This window comes from Schistocerca piceifrons, chromosome 1 (genome assembly GCF_021461385.2).
Source record: "Schistocerca piceifrons isolate TAMUIC-IGC-003096 chromosome 1, iqSchPice1.1, whole genome shotgun sequence".
Classification (NCBI taxonomy): domain Eukaryota; kingdom Metazoa; phylum Arthropoda; class Insecta; order Orthoptera; family Acrididae; genus Schistocerca; species Schistocerca piceifrons.
The window spans coordinates 186,811,331-186,834,528 of record NC_060138.1 but is presented as its reverse complement, the minus strand read 5'-3'; the positions used below and the strand labels follow the sequence as shown (position 1 = coordinate 186,834,528).

The window sequence follows — 23,198 nt, the reverse complement described above, 5'->3', positions numbered from 1 at the left end:
ACCTGTTTCTTCACAGGTATATGTAGTAAGATGTCTAACTACCGACCACAGCATAAACAAGACAAACTGGTATCGGTCCGGGCTATATTCGAACATTTAATACGTAACTGCAGAGTCAATTACATATCTTTTGAATATTTGACAGTAGATGAGCAGGTTGTTCCATTCTGAGATCGCTGAATTTTTCGACAGTATTTGCTGAGTAAACCGGCCAAGTATGACCTCAAAGTCTTCTCTTTAATAGAAGCGAAAACTTGGTACACTGTTTCCATTGAGATTTATGTTGGAAATTAACATAGTGTTCCACACAAGTTTTCCACCTCTGCAGTTGTGTGGTTATCAGACTGATAGAACCACTGAGTGGCACAGGTAGGAACATAACTGGTTTTATAGTATTCCTTTTCTCCTAAGATTGTTGGAGAAAAACGTGACATCTGTCGGTACGCTGTCACTCACAATATTTGGCTTTCAAAATGACTTCACTTTGCTCTCCAGTGCCCCGAAGAACACAGATGTACTGTTGATTTCTTGTACGCACCTTGAAGACACGTCAGTAGACGCTGCCTCCGCTGTAAACGAGAAACCAAACATAATCACTTTCTGCAACGACCGAAAAGGGGGAGGGCGGAGGGTGATACGATGGACAAGTTGTATGCCACATAATCAACTTCAAGGAGGTGCAATAGATAGCCGCCGACGATATTTTTTCGCATAGCTGATCTAGCTGGATTCAATAGTGTTACAATTTTCAGAAGTAATAATCCTGAAAAGAAAAGACAAGGAGGGGATTTCTTTGGGAAACCGGATTCGGCTTGGTGCAAGAGCAGCTAAAGAAGAGGGTAATATTGGATCGCTTACCCAGAGAAATTCGCCAAAGAACAGCAAAAATGAGTAGATCAACACCTGGTGTCAGTGACAAAACAGCACAAGAAGCGCCAACTGCGAAAAGAGGTGCATCATCTGCCCTAGAAATAAAGATGTAATAAATCAATTTGCTTACTGTCTGTCATCGGTGTATGAAAGGTAAATGCTAAGAGCCATCAGAAGAAGACTGTTAAACCATCGAATGTTCATTTTATATATATTTTTTATAAATATATATATTTTTTATAAATATATCAGACCACAGTAACTGTAGGTACTACCGGTTTTGTAACATAATAAAATGTATTATTTCTTCAAATAACTATTGATTCAATGTCAAAATTTAAATGGTTGCCTTCACATTATTTTGTATTAAGTGGCCTCGTTATTAACATAACACGTTTACAGCAACATTAACACATCATGGTGATCCACTGGACCCCACGTAACGACTTATGTAACAAAGGAAGGTTAGAGATATCACAGTCCGCATTCCTGAGCCATAGTTGATTGTTCCGGTATTCACACTGGTGGCTTCACCGCTCACTTTGCCAAAAGTAATGCCGTGATGTTGCTCGAATCTGTAAAGACAGCCATTGCTGCACATAAATTCCTCATCTTTTAATTTCTTGGCAAATTCTCTCTCTTTCACTAAAGGGTAAATTGATACTCCTCTGTTGCTTAAACCACGTAAGCATCTCATCATCCACGTCGCTCCGTTCACCTTTTCGTAACCACTTAATGTTTGATCCATTTTGTTCATTTTTGTTAATTTTCATCGTTGTTCTTCCAAATCGTTTGGACAGTGGAATTTACAAGGCCAAATTGACCACACATGTCAACCTTTTCAGCGCCATCCTCGATTTCTTGAATCACTTTCACTGTTTCCTCCACTGTTAAAACTTTTGTATTACTGGCCATGCTGTTCTAAAATGCGTACACTTCGTAACAAATTGTCACCATTACTTTAGTATGAGAGCGCTAGGGTAACAATTAGGTAAGGAGTCCACACTACACCTATTGTTGACGGAAAGGCAGAGAGAATAATATGCAAGGTTGCCATCTGGCGACAACAGAAGATTTCTTTCTACAGTACACTGATTTGTGAAAAGTCTTGTTGCTAACGGAGGCTGAAAATGACGTTACCTACGGGGTACACGTGTATATATATATAAGTATTAAGTAAGTATGTTATTTACGAGGAATATGGCCGTATCACAGAAACCACGACTTCATAGCAGAGTTGTCGTTGGAACCGACGTCGTTATAAGAACGTTCATCTGTAAATGTGCAGTGAAACTGTACCAGAAATCGCTCTTAAGTGATTCCTTAAATATATCGTCTGTAATATAATATATTTTGTGAACTACTATTTTGTGAACTACGTACGGAATTCTAAATGAAAAGGCCGTCTTCAAGTGGAAGATTGGGTTGATCGGCAACTACAAGCCATGGTCGTGGCTGTAAGTGGTGGTATGGCGCTGCCTTGTCTTGCCTTCCGTAGCGGCAAAGTTACTCGTTGGTGGTATGAACTGTCGTTGGGAACTAAATATTTCAAGTTTTCTATTTACGTTTCCTGAATCACTCCATCTGAATTGTGGGATATCACCTCTCAAACAGTAGTCATTCTTGTCGATGCACAGCACAGTATTTGGACTACAGTGTTGAGAAGATGTATTTTGCTATCATCAAGTAATAAGGGTAGCGTATAACTGGATTAACACACAATTCGCCATCCTGAGTATGAATCCTAGAGTACAGGAAGTGTAAATAAATAGTACCGAAAATTTTAGTTAAAAAGTATGTTAAGTCACCCATGCCGACATGTGCAATTGTTTTGCGTATTGAATGAAATATCCAGATGAGCTGATGTAACGTAGAAATGGCAAAGTATAAAAGCCTTCAATTATTTGTTGCTTAGAAACAGTGGGATACATATTGTTCTCAGTGCTCCAGTGCCCACTGCAGTCAACAATGTACTTTGTTGCTGTAAACGGTACGATTGTCATTGAATTTTTATCCTTTATGCGATCTACACTTGTACGCGAAAACGTTATGATCACCTGTTTAATAGCGTGTTGGTTCATATTTGGAATGCAGTTCAGCAGGGATTCTGAAAGGCGTGTATCTGACAAGGCCTTTCCACATTTTCGGAGGTATGTGGCACAGATGTTGACGCATAGGTCACGTCGGTAGTTCTGTGGGGATGGAGATGGCGCCTAGTACTGTCCCAGATGTGTTCCATTGGTTTCCGATCAGGCGAATTTGGTAGCCAAGACATCAGCGTGAGTTCACTATCAAGGTCCTCAAACCACAGTAACACGATTCTGACACTCCGACAGTTACCGTGCTGGAAAATGTCACCACTGTTTTGGAAGACGTAAAGGATGAAGGGATGTAGGTGGTCAGCAGTAATGCCCACGTAGTCTACAGCTGCCAAGTTCCTTTAGATTACTGCCATAGGAACCACGGTAGCACATGTGAATGTCCCTCATAGCATATTATTGCCCATACCAGCCTACATCCCTAGCGTGGTACATGTTTCGAGCCAGATGATGGAGTAGCCGGAATCGACCATTAGCATGTTTAACAAGAAACTGGTCTCATCCTACCAGATGTCTAATCTAGATGGTCCCATGTCCGCTGCAATTATAATAGACGTATCTGTGAACGCAGAAACACGTAGCTGTAGAACACTGTTCAGTACTATCGTCAACAATGTGCGCATAACGGTGTGCTCCGAAACACTGGGGCCTTCACTGGAGTCGCCATCCGTCCCGATATGTAGGGACCGTCCTCGTTATCGACGTTCTTGTCTCGATAAACTAATTTTGCTCCGATTTTTTCAGGGATATATATATATATATATGAGCTTTTTTAGAAACTAAGTTTGATTCGGAAAAATGGAAGTCTAAACGATCGGTGAAAGGAAGGTGGATTTACTTTCTTGAGGAAACCGAATATGCTGAACCCAAATATCAACTGCTACAATTATGCGAATATTTGTTTCCTATTCCCGCGCACAACGCCACTGTGGAAAGTGTGTTTTCGCTGATGCCGGCTCAGTGGACCGATGAAAGAAATGGACTGTTGTCAGGGCTGTGGAATCACACTTAAACTGGCAATGTAACTACAAGCTGACTTGAATGGAGTTCTATAAATACGTAAAAGGGGAAAAAGACTTTCTCAAAAAGGTGACACTTTCCCAAAAATATATCAACTACTTCTGTCGCAAACAGTTCCATGTAATTGTGTTCTAAGTAAGAAGTAATATTACATTTATTTACTTCATTTCTACATCCCTTTCTCAGTGTCCCGCCGAGGTCGCAGCTAGATATCTCAATCCTAGCCTTCACCAATATTGTACTCCGCCGTGAGATCTGCCGCAGATCGCCGTCTATCCTGCTTTACGGAACGGGGTACTCACCGACATCAACGGTCAGTCACGAGACGTAATCTTCAAACACCTGGACGCTTACTTATGGTTTTACCGTCCTTCAGCCACTTCCCGTAGATACTCGAGACTTTAGCACATGAACAGCCAGTAAGATCTGCCGTTTACGAGATGTTCCTTCCCAGGAGCAGGGCCATAACAATCTGGCCTGTGTCAGTGTCGCTTATGGCAGTGTATTTCTCCATTTGCGGCCTGTATCGTGGCTAGAACCGCTCCCTATTCATTTCTAATTCGCCTATACACTGAAGTGACAAAAGGCGTGGGAACCTATTGACATCGTGTCAGACCTCCTTTTGCCCAGCGCAGTGATGTAACTCGACGTGGCATGGAGTTAACAAATCGTTGGAAGTCAACTGCAGAAGTATTGAGCCATGCTGCCTCTATAACCGTACATAACTGCGAAAGTGTTGCCGATGGACGATTTTGTGCACGAACTGACTCCTCGATTATTCAATAGGATTGATGTCGGGCGATCTGAGTGGCCAAACCATTCGCTTGAATTGTCCAGGATTTCTTCAAAGCGATCACGAACAATTATGGCCCGGTGACATGGCACATCGTTGTTTGGGAACATGGAGACCATTTGCAGCTCTTCATGAGCTTAAAGTAGCCGAACATAAACATTTCCAGTCAGTGATCGGTTCACTTGGATCGGAGGACCCAGTCCATTCCGTGTAAACACAGCTCACATCATTATGGATCCATCACCAGCTTGCACAGCGCTCTGTTGGCAACTTAGGTCCATGGCTTCATGGGGTCTGCCCCGCACTCCAACCGATACGGTGACTAACCCAGTAGAGACGCAGCAGGCGATTCATAGTGTTGCACTGACTTCGGTCGTCTGCTGCCGTAGTCCATTAACATCAGATTTAGCCGCATTGCCTTAACGGATACGTTCGTCGTACGTTCCACATTGATTTCTGCTGTTATTTCACGCAGTATTGCTTATCTGTTGGCACTGACAATTCTACCCAAACACCGCTGCCCTCGGTCGTCCACTACGTTATCCGTGGTGAGAGGTCTGTGCCTGGAATTTGGTATTCTCGGCACATTCTTGACACTGCAGATTTCGGAATATTGAATTCTCTATTTCAGAAACCATTCCGTGTTCTAAGTCATAGCCGTCATTCGGGCGTAATCACATCGCACAGCGTTTCACATGAACCACCTGAGAACAAATGACAGCTCCGCCAATGCGCTGCCGTTTGATCCACTTATCTTACCGCGTTCAGTATGGGGGCGGTCAGTTGTCATGAGCTTTTGGCTCCTTACTTCGTTAGTTACATCTGATCGCTTCTTCTGTTAGGTATATTACTCTGTAGGATCCAATTTACGTAATAAGTAGTATAATTTGGCGGAAACTTTACTGAGTCGTAGGCACAGTTATTTCATGAATGTTACTTTCCTATGGTATACAGTTATTAAAATTGATTTTTTTTTCGGGGCTCATGCCAACATAGTGTAGAAAATATTGAAATATCAAACACAGATAACAGTAGTTGTAGAAGTTCAGATGTCTAAATACGTTATTGTCAGTATGATTCTGATACTTGAGTCTGCACACGCTCACTAAATGTTATTACTCAAAACTACAGTTGCGCTCTACCAAAAATACAGTTTGGCATGTTTGGTATACTGCATGAATGACGTAATAGGTGGTAGGATTACCGTTAGCATTGGTAGCGAAAGAAAAATAAATGAAGGTGTAGTAGAGACAGGGAACCGACGACTTCCCTTTATCTCCTTGTTCGGTTATTTGTTTTCATTCAGCGTTAGTCCACTGTGTATTTTATATCCTCACAGAATATAAATTGTATTGGCGCTTTTATGTAAGCAAAGCAATTACTTTTGATGAAAGAACAGTTTTAAGTGTCCGTCTGAACAGCTCTCTGAAGGCCCAACTGTACCAACCGATCGCAGAGTTATGCTCAGCCGATAGCCGTCACTGGATGCGGATATGGAAGGGGGATGTGGTCAGCACATCGCTGTCCAGGCCGTTGTCAGTTTCCGTGACCGGATCCGCTACTTATCAATCAAGTAGCCCTTCAGTTGGTCTCACAAGAGCTGAGGGCACCTCGCCTGCCAACAGCTCGTGGCAGGCCCGAACGATCATTCGTCAGAATGCTAGCCAAACTCGACCATGCATTTTCTGTGATCTGACGGGAACGGGTGTTACCATTGCAGCAAGGCCGCTGGCGCAGTTTACGTGCGCCGAGCGAAGTGGCGCAGTGGTGAGCACACTGGACTCACATTCGGCAGGACGACGGTTCAATCCCGCGTCCGGCCATCCTGATTTAGTTTTTCCGTGATTTTCCTAAATTGCTTGAGGCAAATGCCGGGATGGTTCCTTTCAAAGGGCACGGCCGACTTCCTTCCCTAATCCGATGAGACCGATGACCTCCCGGTTTGGTCTCCCCAAAATCAACCCTCAACAGCTTACATGCACAAACATTTATATAATTATTATTATTATTTCGTACTCAGTAGAAATTTTTCATTGGGGTCAAAGGCAAGAGTGTCCTGTCATTACTGATGAATGTGAAAGTTGTTCATGAATAGCAGAAACTTGTTAAAACTTTGTCGAAGTATTATAGCGATGTTTGATACTTTTGCTTTCCGAGTTTTGTATCTTATCTCTTTATTTTTGAGGAAATTGCGATTCCTGGAACTATATGATAGATCTGTATTGTTTTCTTTATATTTACAATAACATCCTTCTTATTTCACGTTACAAATCAACTATTTTCGAATGAAACCTGAATTAAGCATTGAAAATTTCAGTTTTGCCATAAATACTGTTTACTTTTGAAAAACAGGCAGGAGGAGAACTGTATAGGAGAAAAATGTGGCGTAGGTTACTTGGACCGTTACGTATCTACACTCAGTTCCTAGATGCTTCACCACTTCAGGTTTTTAGGAGAATCTAGTGAGATATTGATCACATACATACATACATACATACATACATAAAGAAAGCGATCGTTATGAGTTAACGTCCAATACGTATGCAACACACAACGTATATGTAATAAGGGTACAACATTGAGTAAAGCTACTAGAAAAATTACAGTAGTCTACGCTTACTTATGACCTACGGTTGTTTTACAACTCTACTTAGAAATATGAAGTGCTGCGTCATATGGATGTAGAGTTAAGAGTGATGGATTGGTATCTTGCTCATAGGAAAACTTCTCGTGGCTGTGGGTATGTGCTTGTGCGCTTCCATGAGAAAAATTCACTTTACAGAAATTCCGTCTTCCGAGTGATGTTCAGAATGTTGTCCTCTGTAAGAGCGGAGTAAAGCCGCTCGGTTCTGAACTCAGAAGTAACGAAATACGTAGTTTCAGAAACAAGGCACTGTATTTATGGCCTCGTGTGACAACTTTGTGAAAGAAAATAAGACGCTCTCACAGCGCACTGTCTACCACTGCGTACGCTTATAAACTGAGTGTAAACAAATTTGTGTGTCTGTATCTCTGTGTGTGTGTGTGTGTGTGTGTGTGTGTGTGTGTGTGTGTGTGTGTGTGTGTGTGTGTGTGTGCGCGCGCCATCAGGCAGCGGCATCGCTTAACACACTTGATGGAGGTTTCCCGTGTTTCAACTAGCTCCCCTCCCTTGTGTGTTGCAGACCCGCTGAACGATGCCTGCTCCAGCCGCCGCCCCGGTCCCAGATGGGCCAAAATCAGAACTCCAGGAACTCCAGCTCAAGGCTGGACAGGTTACCGATGAGGTGAGTACCAGATCTCTTAATCACTAAAACACCCTCACCCTACAGGTGCATCAGTTCACGCCTGTTTACGAAGTGGGTCAGAAAAGTGATGAGACCGAAAAACTGCGAGCAATCTGGCAAGGCTGTGTTCTACTTGTGTAGACTGGTGTGATCATACCTTCCAGATACTCAGTTTCAGTGAAGTTGTGTTTTCGTCGTGTCTCACGAAAATGGAACAGCAGAATTTAGAACAATGTTACGCCATCTTGTTTTGTGTTAATCTTGAGGAATCTGCGAGTGAGACCTTCGAAAAGTTAAAGCAGTCCCACGGGGAACATTCCTTTTCAAGAGAACAGGAGTTTCGCTGACGCAAATCATTTATAGAAGGCCGGAAACACGTTGCAGATGACTTTCTCTTAGGGAGACCTTCAACTTCAAAAATCAACGAAGACGTCGGCCTTGTGCGTCCTCTTGAGATCAGACCGACGTTTAACAATAAGGATGATTAGTGACATGTGAAACTTACACTTTCACCGTACATCAGATTTTGACTGAAGATTTGCACAGGCGAAAGATTTGCGCCAAAATCGTGTCTAAGAACGTCGCAGCCAATCAGGATGACACTCGAAGAAACACGTGCGTTAATGTTCTTCGGAAGATTTCCAGTGACCACGAATGGTTCAGTCATGTGACGACAGCTGATGAATCCTGGATTCTTGAGTGCGATCCTGAGAGAAAGCAGCGAAGTGGGGAGTGGAACAATGAGACGTCTCCTTGACCGAAAAAGCTCGAATGAGCAAGTAAAACAATACTGATGAGTAATTTTTTCCGTAAGTGTGTCGTGCATTTCCTGCAGGCAAACTGTAAACCAAGTATGCTACAAAGATATTCGTGAAAGGCTGAGGAAACCGGACATTGCAGACAAATGGATGCTGCATCATGACAACCCTCCACTTCCATCACGGGATGTTTTTATCTCAAAGGCTTTCTTGTTGTTCCACAGACCTCCAATTCACACGATCCGAGTCCGTGTGACTTCTTTTCTCTTCCCGAAATTGAAAAATGTCTTAAAGACGTAATTTTGGGACTCCACTCTGAAACGTTCAAGTGAATGTGACCGACTTGTTACAGGCCTTACCCTTTGAAGCCCTTCAGCGCTGCTGCCAAGTCTGGGAACGACGGCTCTGCCGGTGTATAGCTGTCGAAGGGAACTACAATATTGTTGTTTGAAAAACATAAAAACTTAGGTGGATGAAAATGTCTCATCACTTTTCTCACAAACCTCGTAATATCTCTAATACATGAAGACACTAAAAAGATTTCGGATGAGATAAGAGATGACACCTTCAGCTCACCATGTTCAGGCCCCTGAATGTTGTAAACGTATCTTTGTCATAACGGCACAAAAAGCATTATCAATTTATATAGACGTATTTTTAAAATTAATCAAACGTTAATTTCATGAAACTATATCAATTCCAATTTTTAAAGTACATTTAGCCGGCATGAGCTGTGGATCTATCATAAAACAGAAATGTTGCATAAGACCATGTAATTAAATCGTTAAATCTTTGAACCGTATGGTAAATTCCATCAGTGCACGACTTAGTCATTATTCGTGTGTAATAATTATACATCGTTATTTACGGTGCTCCACTACTTCCACAAATAAGTTAAAATACGAACTAGTAGTTGCTGTGGGTAATCTTTTACTCTCGGCACTTCATGAATGAAGGAGCATACAGACGTCGTACACCGGCCATCGGCAATAGCAACGTAAATGCGAGTACAAATAGCTTGCAAGTAGCGTTCGGCACTCTTCAGAACAGCAGAAAGACTATTTTGCAAAATAATTCGTTTTTGCAGCAGCTACAGACAGGAACATTAAACGTTATTTCATTTACCGCCACCAACCCTCCCCTGTCAGTCCAATGATTTAAAATTACGATGTACTCTGTATAACAAAGTTATGTAGTCGGCGACTTGAACGACATTTTTCTAGTCTTTCGGTAAATCAAATACCACGTACTTCGTGCGGCCCGCAAGGACATAGCGAATCAATTGAACAGAAGTACTGCTTTTTATTAGGGACTTGAAAGCATCCAGTATAGCATGAAGCAGCCTTCAGCCCGAAGATTTATTTAAACCTGCTGGTGTTTTAATAGACACGGTGTTGTAGGTGGTGTGCCGCCTCATCTGTTCGAAACTGAGTCAACTTACCTAATGAAATTATAAGGAGGCTTCAATGTAATATAGAATCGGACCGTGGGATTTGGTCATTTTTCATACGTGCAAAGAACTGTCATAACTGGAGAATAATGAAAAGACTGACTGAGAGTCGAATACCGAGGTGTAACCTGACATCCACGTTCCTAGAGGGAGCCAGGCGTAAGTACAGGGTGTACATAAAGTCTAGGAACACTTCCAGTTATTAATTGCGCAAGAACCAAACGTACAGATATCATACAAATGTCATTTTTAAGAGAAACTCTGAATTTTTTTCATATATACCGCCACAGCGTAGTTTGGTAATTTGCCGATAGTCAGCGCTAGTCGCAAACATGGCCGTGCTACAGAAGGGGACAGCTGTCTCATGGAATGGCCTCCCCGGTCAACAGATGTTACTCCGTGTGACTTTCTCTGTGGGGGCACATTAAAGATCTGGTGTATGTACCGCCTCTACCACGTGATGTAGCAGAGCTCTGGGAGAGAATATGGGAAGCGACTGCCACTGTCGACGATGCCATGCTGGGACGGGTATGGCAAGAATTCGATTACCGTATTGACGTCTGCCGGGCCACTCATGGTTCGCATATCGAATGTTTGAAGGAAAAAAAAAAAAAACAAACCTTCAGAGTTTCTCTTCAAAATGCAATGAGTATGACATCTGCACAGTGTTTAGTTCTTGTGCAATAATTAAAGTATTCCCGGACTTCATGTACACCCTGTATAAAGTACTACGTTAAAGGTCTTGTGCAAAAACTGAACTGTCATTTGTACTGCAAGAATCGCCTCACACTGAAACGCGAAGGCTAATTTACTTTGGTCACTTTCATCGTATTATCTTCTGTGGTATCATATGTCGTGCCACCTCTGTCCATTTACCAATAATATACACAGTAAAGAGAAAAAGGGGCTGATTTGGCGGGAGGGGGGGGGGGGGAGGGGAGGGGAGAGACACAGAACAACGGCCTATACGAAGTTCGCGAACTAGCTTTGCCATCGTGATACACACATTCCGTCACAGGATTCGTTGTTGGGAATATTGACTCATTAGTAAGAATTGCAAAATTGTCAATGAGCACCAGACCTACAAAACGATTTGCACTTTGCTAACGTTTCCTTAAGCATAGTGCAGGGAGGTGAGCAGTATTCAGCAGATTCCATTTTCAGTATGATTCCTGGAGAACTGAAAAAAAAACAACAAAAAACTGATTGGTAAATCCACGTCTTAGAGTACACGCTGAAAGGTCTCCTTGTGGCACACCCCTGTTCCGTAGGGTAGTTCAGAATATTTTCTCTGCAATGTGTAACTTTTTCATGTACACCTACAATATTTTTCGTGTTTTATTGGCTATATTGTTTCCTTTATTTATAAATTACCTAACCAGATTTGCATGAACTATGTACTGACTCATTCCATGACCATAACCTTGGCTCGAGTTACCCCACGGAACCCAAAAAGGTGGGGGGCACGAACAATTCTTCTTTACCAGTGCCAAACAGCCCGATAAATATTTATGCCGCTCTCGTTCATACACCGATCACACGTACAAATAAGTCAGCCGTGAAGTAAATGTATAGAAACACTGTGCGGAGAAAAGTACTTTACACTGGAATGTTTTCGAAATACGTTGTACGTCAGATATACGTTACGGGTACTGTCTTCTCTGTGAAATTTCTAGCAGAAAATGAATTTAAAAAATTAAATAGTAGGAACGGTTGGCTCTCTTCCTACGTCAGTTGAGGTCCCGCTTTTAGGCATGGTCTTCTGCGCGCGGGTGTGTGTGTGTGTGTGTGTGTGTGTGTGTGTGTGTGTGTAGAGGGGGGGGGGGGAAATCCTTCCTCCAAAAGTCATCACAAGGATGTGGTTTCGACGGCGGACCGCTGGGCTTATGCCTCACAGCTCCGATTCACACTACATAAATAGAATACGCTGCGATGCTGCTTCGCATGAAGTAGCCAGCTAATCATTCCTCTTGTATTCGATTTTTGTGGATTTGTACACTAGACACAGAACACAGTGAGAACTCCCTTTCTGTGACTAAACGTCCAATTGAAATATTCTCCGAATATATCTGTTCTTGCCATAAAATTCAGCTAGGGAAAACCATCCAAAAGATAGAAAATCCGTGAAAAATGACTTGGACAGCGATCCGAAAGATTGTGTATCGAGACGAATAAAGATTTTCCGGTAAACATACAATACCTATGCCGTTCTAGTATCAACTTGGGTTCTTGAAACATTGGCTTTGAGTACGGCGAGTGCTCATAAAATACAGTGTGTACTAAGAGCAGTGGGAGCTACATGCTGGCCATCACCCTCGGGAAAAAGTTCAGGAGCGAGTGAAATCTACAGGGATTAGACGAAAATCTGGGAACACCGCGAGAAATGCGTGCGTGAACGTAAATGCAGATGATAACCAAGTCAGCCGGTTGAACTGTTGTATTAGACCACGAATGAAACCTGTACTGTCCTCAACACGTTGGAAGTGTCAATCGCAGTCAGTAGTTGTGGGTAGATTATGTCGGAGCTGACAGACTTGGAACGTGGGCAAATCGTTGGTGCTCTTGCTCCCGAAACCAAGCAGCTGAGCTTTTAGTTAAGTGTTAAAAGACGAACCACATCGAGGAGTTCTACCGCATTCAGGAAGAGGGGACGGAACATAATGCGCTAACTCTCAACACTGGCGAAAGTGTGTGTGTGTGTGTGTGTGTGTGTGTGTGTGTGTGTGTGTGTAGCGTCACTGAAGGAACACTTCAGGAGTGAATGTCACATTGTTTCCAACTTCCAGCCCAGTTTACGTCACAGGAGTCATACATGACAGGGGTGCCGTGAAGAATTGGACAGCCATATAGTGGTATGGAACACAAAATAGAGCTGAACACTGTTGCAAAAGCAAAGAAAAAAGTACGCAAATTTTTTTTTTTTTAAAAAGGAAAATCCCGAGATTGGCGAAGTTGTACAGAAGCTCGAAATTTAGCACCACCTTCAATGCGATGTGCTTTTAAATAGTTGCCACAACGAAACTCCGTCGAAATATGACACATTCTGACATTCTGGTCGTATGTAAACCACACCAGCGGCAAGACACAATTAATGCCTTCATTGCACGATAACAACTGTGGTGACATTGATGACAGTGCCAGAAAAACAGTTACTAAACACGGTTTTCCAAACTTCTTCACAAAAGAAAGACGCAGTAAATATTCCAGATTTAGAATCAAGAATACCTTCCAACGTGAGAAACTTAGTAATCATCGGTGTAGTGAAACAGCTTATAACACGTAAAAAAGGCAAGGTCTCTGGTCCAGATCGTATACCAGCCAAGTTGCTGATACAGTAGCTCCAGACTTGCCAATCACAAATAACCGCTCGCTCGTAGAAAGATCCGTGCCCTTTGGCTCAAAAGTTGCACAAGCCACACCAATACCGAATAAAGGAAATAGTAATCCGCTGAATTACACACACATTTCACTAACGTCGATTTGCAGCTGGATTTGGGAACACACAATGTGCTCGAACATGATGAATTACCTCGAAGAAAACTATTTATTGATAGATAGCCAGCATGGATTCAGAAAATATATCTTGCGAAACACAACTAGCTCCTAATTCTCACGAAGTAATGAGTGCTATCGACAGGGGACGTAAAATTGATTCCATATTTTTAGACATCCAGAGGACTTTTGGCACCGTCTTCTAATCAAATTGTAAACCTAATTGGCTCAGCTGCATACTGGATTCGTAATTTCCTGTCAGGAATGTGACATTTCGTAATAATTGACGGAAAGTCATCGAGTAAAACAGATGTAATATCTGGCGTTCCCCAAGGGAGTGTTGTAGGCCATCTGCAGGAGGCAATTTGGCAGCATGATCTGCAAACATAAGACGGCTGCTCATTTACCGTCCTGTGAAGTCATTAGCTGATCAAAACGAACTGCATTATGGTTTGCACTAGATACCTGTATGGTACAAAAAGCGGCACTTGACTCTAAACGATGGAAAGTGTGAAGTCAGCTACATGAGTGCTTAAATATTCACCCACTAAATTTCGGTTACAAGATAAATCACACAATTCTAAAGTCTCCAGATTCAGCTAAATACTTAAGGATTACAGTTCCGAATAAATTAAATTGAAGCGATCACACAGATAAATGTTTTGAAAATACAAACCAGAGACTGCGTTCTATTGACAGAATACTTAGAGGAAAGTAACATGTCTACTAAAGACACTGCTTACACCATGCTCATCCGCCCTCTTCTGGGATATTGCTGTGCGATCTGGGATCGGTCTCGGATAAGACTGACCTAGGGCATCGAACACGTTAAGACCGGCAGCTCGTTTTGTATTATCGTGAAACAGTGTGTGCCACGGATATGATACACAAATTGGGATGGCAGTCCTTAAGAAAAGAGTTTTTTCGTTGCGAGATTTTTTCATGAAATTTCAATCACCTGCTTTGTCCTCCGTATGCGAAAATATTTTGTCGTGCCCACCTACTTAGGAAGAAATGATCATCGTAATAAACTGAGAGAAATCGCCGCTGACACAGGATGATTCAAGTGTTCGGTTTTCTCATGCGCTGTTCGTGATTGGTGTGACAGAGAAATAGTGTGTGGAACGGTAGAGAAGTAGCTTGAAGGTGGTTTCATGAACCCTGTGCCAGGCACTTAATTGTGAATAGCAGAGTAATCATCTAGATGTATTACAACATTAGGCCAAGTTTACGTCCCTATGAGTGAAACGTGGCGGGGATGCCGTGAAGATTTGGACAGCTACATCTTGGTATTCTATGGGCTACATGGCTACTCCGAAAGGTTGCATTCTTGCCAAGAATGAACTATGTCACCATTTTGGTCAATCAGGTCCATCGTAGGATACAATGTCTGTTTCCCAATAGTGATGCTGTGTTCCAAGACGGCAGGGCCTCTGTTCAGACAGCTCGCGTCGTCCGCGACTGGCTTTATGAGCACAAGGATGAATTGTCGCTTCTCTCCTGGCAACCTCATTCAGCAGGGCTCAATATTATTGAGGCCTCGTGGCCTACTTTGGAGAGAAGGGAGAGTGATCGCTATCCACCTCCACAATCGGTAACTGAATTTTCCACTCTCTGTATGTCCATCTTTTTATAAATGGTTGCGGGACTCTACTGTTCGGTAGAGGATGTCAAATACCTTCAGCCGTCAATTTTCAATCCTATTTTATTTGGCAACTTGTTTCACCGTTTTACTACGCCACCTTCAGGCCCCTGACCGACTTGCAGGAAGAACTACCTCGGTTGTGTTCAAAACAGGGTCCATCAATACTGGTGTTAGTTGATATTTGCTACAATGATCACTTCAACCATCACCTGCCGACTGTTTAGAAGGAATAATGGTAAAAGATTTCCTTGGAAACCACACAGGACATGTAATTATCCATTCAGAGACGACTGGAAACCGTTTCGAATGACAGCGGTTTTCCTACACTGTATTTGGTATGGTAAGGTGTTGTGTCTTTCTGATTACATATTTGTGTCCATTACCTGTAGCAATAGTTTATTTGAAACGTCATTAATATGAGGACACCATTAACAACATAGCATCCTAAATCCACAATTCCTGTGAATATGCTTATGTGTTTCCACTTTCACTAGGTAAGAGCATACAGCGCCACCGGTAGCTGTCAAAGCTGTATGTTGTCTCCTTGCTTCATCCATCATCATCACGTCAATCTAGTGGCTTGTGACGCTATTGCCATGGCGCCAAACAAGCCCTACCTCAGGATCACGATGCAACTTACGTATCAAATTGACTTTCATGCAATTTTAAGTTACACTGATGGCCAGTTATACAGATGATTCAGTGTATCCAAATTACATTGCGGGCTTATAGGTTGCATATTACGTTGCAGCGACATAGTTTCCGTCTCAGATTATTATTTGTATTATAATTTCCTGTTCAGCAGCGTTCAGCTTTGTTCGTACTATCACAGGCCCCTGGCGCGAGGGTAAATGTACCGTCTGAGTCAGCTTTTCCCAAGCGGTGTTCACTTGAGAAGCCAGGCTGTTAGGGAATTGGGCAGGGGCAGCAGATTGGTGACCCCTGCGGAGATTGGAGCAGATGAGCAAAGTAGCGGCCGTGGGGACCGCCGTCCACTGCAGGCCACGCACGGGGAGAGACTGACTGACTGACTCTCTCTCTCTCTCTCTCTCTCTCTCTCTCTCTCTCTCTCTTAGGCGGCCACTGTTTCCGTTATGACGTCACAAATCGGACGAGGTTTTAAGAACAAAAACGTACGAAAGTACGGAAGATATGATGTCAGCTAATAACACATCGTAGTAACTGACAGCATATATTATTCTTTCAGATTAATTATGGAAAAAATAGAGTACTGCTAACACACTAATTTGTTCTAAAGTAAAACAGCGATATAATCTTCAGGTTACATCATTTTTCCTGTAGGGTAAAGGCTAGGTTAGGCAATACATACCGGGTGATCAAAAAGTCAGTATAAATTTGAAAACTGAATAAATCACGGAATAATGTAGATAGAGAGGTACAAATTGACACACATGCTTGGAATGACATGCGGTTTTATTAGAACCAAAATAATACAAACGTTCAAAAAATGTCAGACAGATGGCGCTTCATCTGATCAGAATAGAAATAATTAGCATAACATAGACAAAGCAAAGATGATGATCTTTACAGGAAATGCTCAGTATGTCCATCATCATTCCTCAACAATAGCTGTAGTCGAGGAATAATGTTGTGAACAACACTTTAAAGCATGCCCGGAGTTATGGTGAGGCATTGGCGTCGGATGTTGTCTTTCGGCATCCCTAGAGATGTCGGTCGATCACGATACACTTGCGACTTCAGGTAACCCCAAAGCCAATAATCGCACGGGCTGAGGTCTGGGGACCTGGGAGGCCAAGCATGGCGAAAGTGGCGGCTGAGCACACGATCATCACCAAACGACGCGGCGCAAGAGATCTTTCACGCGTCTAGCAATACTTCGGGTTTTTTTTTTTGTTCTAATAAAACCCCATGTCATTTCAAGCATGTGTGTCAATTTTTACCCCCCTATCTCCATTATTCAGTGGTTTATTAAGTTTTCAAATTTATACTGACTTTTTGATCACCCGGTATATGGCTATTTGGTTGACAGTTCATGGTACGGCACAGAAGCCCACTTACAGGTTCAAAAGAGTATTATCAGATAGTATGTCTCGCTAGTGGCTAATTTTTGAGTATAAGATTGCAACACACAGAAAACTGTGACCTTTAAGGTTACGATCTCAACGCAGGATCCTACTAGGGTGCTGGCAAGATTATTCTTAGCATTCTTATTTGTTTTACGGTCAAACCACTTGAGAACGAAGCCGACACCGCTGAGTAATAGTGTTTGATTTAAATCTGTAAACATAAGTGTATTGCGCATTTGATTTTTAAACAGTTGAGTACTCGTAATAAATCCTGGACATGCCTCGCACGTTGGAGTGGAATTTTTTTTTTTTACTGCGCCTCTTTTAAAATGTTAAATTAGCTGTGTTCATTAGCCTGCATGATAGTGTTGCAAGCCGTCCATTTAATCCCGCGTCCGGCCATCCTGATTTAGGTTTTCCGCGGTTTCCCTAAATCGCTCCATGCAAATGCCGGGACGGTTCCTTTGAAAGGGCACGGCCGACTTCCTTCCCCATCCTTCCCTAATCCGATGAGACCGATGACCTCGCTGTCTGGTCTCCTTCCGCAAACAACCCAACCCCAAGCCGTCCATATTCTATATTCACATGACTGCTCTGCAATTTGCAGTTAAATGCCAGGCAAGAATTTCTTCGAACTACCTTCAAGCTATTTCTCTACCGTTCTGCTCTCAAAAAGCGCACTGGAGAAATGAATACTACTTCCTTCCCGAGCGATCTGATTTCTTATTTTATTGCGATGGTAATTTCTCCCTTCGCAGGTGGCTGCTAACAAAACATTTTCGCATTCGGAGGAATATATGGGTCTTACTGTGCGTCTTTTCTACTGTGTTACAGTCTAGCCACGATTCCATTTATCATCGACGTTTGCCGTCGTGCTATTAATAGGGCACATATTTACTAAGTCGACAAAGGCTGTGGGCTAGCGGCGGCCGCAGTGGAACCGGATCTGCAGTAACGGGGAACCGTTACGCGTGTAGCTTGGTTGCTGCCAGCTGCTCGCTTCTCGGTAATAACGATAAAATATCCTCTGCACGTACCCGAAGCTTCATTTTTTCGCCTGTCAAGAATAAATTGTGTGTTAGATTATGTACCGAAATTACATTTAAAAGTAATGCAATAAAATGGAATAGATAAAATATTATTTTGAGATGATTGATTTTATCATTTAATGTACAGTACATTGGTGCATACTTTAAGTATCATGGTGTCTGCTGTCGTGGGATTCACAATGACGTACAAATCTCGATACCTCGATACATCGGACTCGTGTACCATCTGTTAGTTACCATGATCCAGTTGACTCTTGCCTTAAGTGTTCTCCACTTACACGTGTGAAACAGTAATTTTACACCACTTCGTAGTAAGATATGCTCGTATAAAAGCATGTGGAAATGTTGACCGTTACATGACGACTGCATCGCTCAAAGTAATCACAATGCTGGTTTCTATCTATAAATATTGCCTCGTAGTGTCGCCTGTCTTGCCGCCATATCTTGCTTGATGACTAGGGTCTTGGCGGACTCCGCAAACGTCAGGTTGAAAACTCCATGACAAGTACTCGGTAGCTCAGTTAATGATTTTTCAGAAAGATACTCAGGGGATTATTAGTTCAATCACCGTTTCCTCACAGACCTTGTTTTTCTATTTACGCCTCAATTTTAGCGTGTAACAACGCTTAACTTGGTGAATACAAAGCTGCGCAGTACATTTAATTACATGCCAAACTTCGCGTCCATACACCCGGGTGCTGATCATTCAGGTAAATAACCTCTTTTGTACAAGAATTTTGACACAAGCAATGACAGTTTTTCTTTCTATGATGTTTCAAAAAGAACATGTCGAAGCGTTCACATGATGCGTTCTGGCTACGCTTAACAAGACAAAGAACATTCTGGATCGTACTCACTAACGAGAATTGCTTCCCGATGTTAACGTTACGGCGTTTGTGCTTTGTAACGTGTTCGCATTTAGATATCGAGAAAGTAAATTAGCCGTAGGCCTGTCGTCCATCGAGGTTGGTCGCCAAACAAATGAAGCGACCGCAAACGGCACACACACATGTATGCGTCATTTTTCTTATTTTTTGGTGGTTGTGGATAGTCCCAACCCAGTCGCTGCCTTTATGATTCCAGCTGAAAGTGATGCAGCCAGGTTTCGCCAGCTGTAATGATTCGTGGCAGATAGGCCTCTCCATTAGCCTCAAACTGATCCAACAGTTCAGATGAAATGGTCTTTGTGGTTTGTTGTGAGATTTTATGGAACCCGTTCAGACAACACCATGCACGCTTCCGAATGCTCACCGGAGTTCCCAACCCCTCTTAGACCATTACCCTGAGTGCAATGAGAGATTAGCAAGTAACGGCCCTCTCCACACCATCAACATTGGCGCTAACAAAACTTTCAAATGCAAAACAATTCTCTCTGAAGACCTAATTTTTAAAATATTGAAAGATAAATTATATTTTTGTAGGTTTTTTTATTAAGGCTCGATCTAATGAGACATTTTGTACCGCTTATTTCTAACAACCTGTTTTTTTATCGAATGATGCAGAAATTTTCACAACAACCTAGAACTCCTCCTCAGAAAAGACGCTGAAAGCCGACATTTGTTGCATAACATGCTTCCTCTGCACTACTCTTTCTTTAATGACATTTGCTTCACCCTAACTATGCAGTCCATCCAAAATTAACCTATTGTGTAGGCCCTACAACATTGTAAAAACCTTCTCAAAGTTGCTGTTGTGTTGTGCTGTCAATTAGATCGTTTATTGCTGCGTTCTGATTAATGGACTAATATCCGGTCTATTGCGAGAACTGCCTACAACTCGCAAAAGGCATTTTCATGACATTTTAAACTTACTTGAAGTAAATGTCTCAATTTTACTGTCACAGGAATGGTACGAAGTAGAAAGTATGTGTGTTGTGGTGGACTATATGATGATGAGCATACATTCGTTTCGCACGATGTAACGTTCTCCACACCATTTCATGCGCTAGTGCTAGTTCTGAAATAAAAAATATAAGTATTGGTAACTTACGTAATCTGACTCTTCTACAAAATAGTAAAAAAGGTAATGATCCTTAAAAAATAGTTTCGTGGCCGAAACACAACTGAGCTTTTCGTTTTACCTCTCAGAAAATTACATTTTGCCCTTCACGGGGTAATTACCCGCAGGTGAGAAATCACTGCTATAGAGTAAATTGTCGAGATGTTACGTACCAGTCAGCACGCATAATAGGGCCATTACGATTCTCTATGTCGGGAGCAGTGGCTGCGACGGGATGAACGCAAACACGGAATATCAGACCAGCTGTGTGTCTGGATTGAAGAGTTTTTAGCAAACAGAACACAGCATGTTGTTATCAATGGAGAGACGTCTGCAGACGTTAAAGTAACCTCTGGCGTGCCACAGGGGAGTGTTATGGGACCATTGCTTTTCACAATATATATAAATGACCTAGTAGATAGTGTCGGAAGTCCCATGCGGCTTTTCGCGGATGATGCTGTAGTATACAGAGAAGTTGCAGCATTAGAAAATTGTAGCGAAATGCAGGAAGATCTGCAGCGGATAGGCACTTGGTGCAGGGAGTGGCAACTGACCCTTAACATAGACAAATGTAATGTATTGCGAATACATAGAAAGAAGGATCCTTTATTGTATGATTATATGATAGCGGAACAAACACTGGTAGCAGTTACTTCTGTAAAATATCTGGGAGTATGCGTGCGGAACGATTTGAAGTGGAATGATCATATAAAATTAATTGTTGGTAAGGCGGGTACCAGGTTGAGATTCATTGGGAGAGTGCTTAGAAAATGTAGTCCATCAACAAAGGAGGTGGCTTACAAAACACTCGTTCGACCTATACTTGAGTATTGCTCATCAGTGTGGGATCCGTGCCAGATCGGTCTGACGGAGGAGATAGAGAAGATCCAAAGAAGAGCGGCACGTTTCGTCACAGGGTTACTTGGTAACCGTGATAGCGTTACGGAGATGTTTAATAAACTCAAGTGGCAGACTCTGCAAGAGAGGCGCTCTGCATCGCGATGTAGCTTGCTCGCCAGGTTTCGAGAGGGTGCGTTTCTGGATGAGGTATCGAATATATTGCTTCCCCCTACTTATACCTCCCGAGGATATCACGAATGTAAAATTAAAGAGATTAGAGCGCGCACGGAGGCTTTCAGACAGTCGTTCTTCCCGCGAACCATACGCGACTGGAACAGGAAAGGGAGGTAATGACAGTGGCACGTAAAGTGCCCTCCGCCACACACCGTTGGGTGGCTTGCGGAGTATAAATGTAGATGTAGATGTAGATGGCCGATCGTGGAGCTCCGTTCGCACTTCTGGATGCCTCAACTACCTTTACCCATCCTCCATCAGTATTCCTACAAACTGAACCATTAGTGTACACAGCACACAAATACTTACGATCACCACTGTTTGATTTTCCGCAACCAAGAATTCAATCACACCACGTTGTTTGTAACGAGTTTCTTTCATAGAAGCCATTTTGATGGTTCACTGCGGTTCTGTATGTCGCAGTTGTTCGAATATTCCGACACTAGCAGAAGAAATGTCAAATTCGAAGCATCTACACCGACGTCTTTCTATGTCCCAACATCCCCCAGAAAGTAGTGCCCATTTGTTCTTAAACAGTTGTTCATTCTACACACACAAAAGAATGATGTGTTATGTACACACCCTAATTTTCCGTGTAATCTCCTACCAGTTCCGTGGCCTTCCTCCAGCGAGACACAAAGCGTGTGTGCCCTGTCGGTATGATTTCCTGGTCTGTTCAGGGAGCCGTTTATTCACAATGCTAATCACCACCTCGTTTTCCTCAATGTCTTCAGGGAATGCTATCCTCTAATGCCCAAACAAGTTTGGGCCAGCATCACCTTTAGCATTGCGGATACTGCACCTCATTCATCGTTGTGGGGTCTTGACTTGCGACAGGAGCCTTCCGGACAAGTCCTGTGAACAGCCTACTAGTAAAGCCTGGGGTCCGCACGTTACCTATCAGGCGCCAACAACAGCTGCGGAATTACGCTATAAGCGTTCGTAACTTCCCTGAGCTTCCCAACTACCATGTCCTTTTTCCTGGAAGGGAGCTCCACCTACCACAATGGCGACCCAGAACTGGGTTTAAAATTGCTGAGCGCCTCGAGAGTCTCTGTTCGAACTGTACTTTCTCCCACTGTCGCCTCTGGTCAAGGAGACATCGCATCTACTCCCCATGACTTGTATTCTGACCTCGCATTTGCCTCGAAATCTCTTTTGGACCAAAAGATTCCGTTGAACCCACGATATTTCACCGCCTGTTCTTGGCTGTTCTCGAGAAGTATCTGGGTTCGGAAGCAGTATTCACCAGTGGCTTAACAGTTCACGAACATGCTTTGCATACACACATGCGTAGTGTAGGAAACTCCACTCTCTGCCAAACGGCTGCAATGTCTTCACTGCTGAAATGATGGCCATTAAATTAGCCTTTATCCGTGTTCGTTCTTGTACTGACAAGTGTCTTACTGTGCTGTGACTCCCTGAGCACCCTTTAGGCTATAGACCAGTGCTACTCTCCTCACCCACTGGTTACAGCTGTCTAGGATCTTGTCTCAGACCTCCATCAAGCTAGGCGGCGAGTCCTTTCCTTTTGGACCCCAGTCATGTTTGGATTTCGAGAAATGAACGAGCTGACTGGTTGGCCAAGCTGGCCACCAGAACACCGATTTTGGAAATGGGAGGGTCTTAAAACAGG

At 42.9% G+C, this 23,198-nt stretch overlaps 1 protein-coding gene across 4 annotated transcripts in view; it reads left to right on the top strand.

Annotated features, from left to right (window-relative positions):
• LOC124717112 (synaptosomal-associated protein 25) overlaps nt 1–23,198 on the top strand; it is a 414,314-nt gene that overhangs the window by 195,125 nt on the left and 195,991 nt on the right. For all 4 annotated transcript variants that reach the window (XM_047243852.1, XM_047243834.1, XM_047243842.1 and 1 more), the window contains one exon: nt 7,947–8,048. In XM_047243852.1, coding sequence (XP_047099808.1) covers nt 7,959–8,048 — 90 coding nt within the window. In that variant the 5' untranslated portion in view covers nt 7,947–7,958. The remainder of the gene's footprint in view (nt 1–7,946; nt 8,049–23,198) is intronic.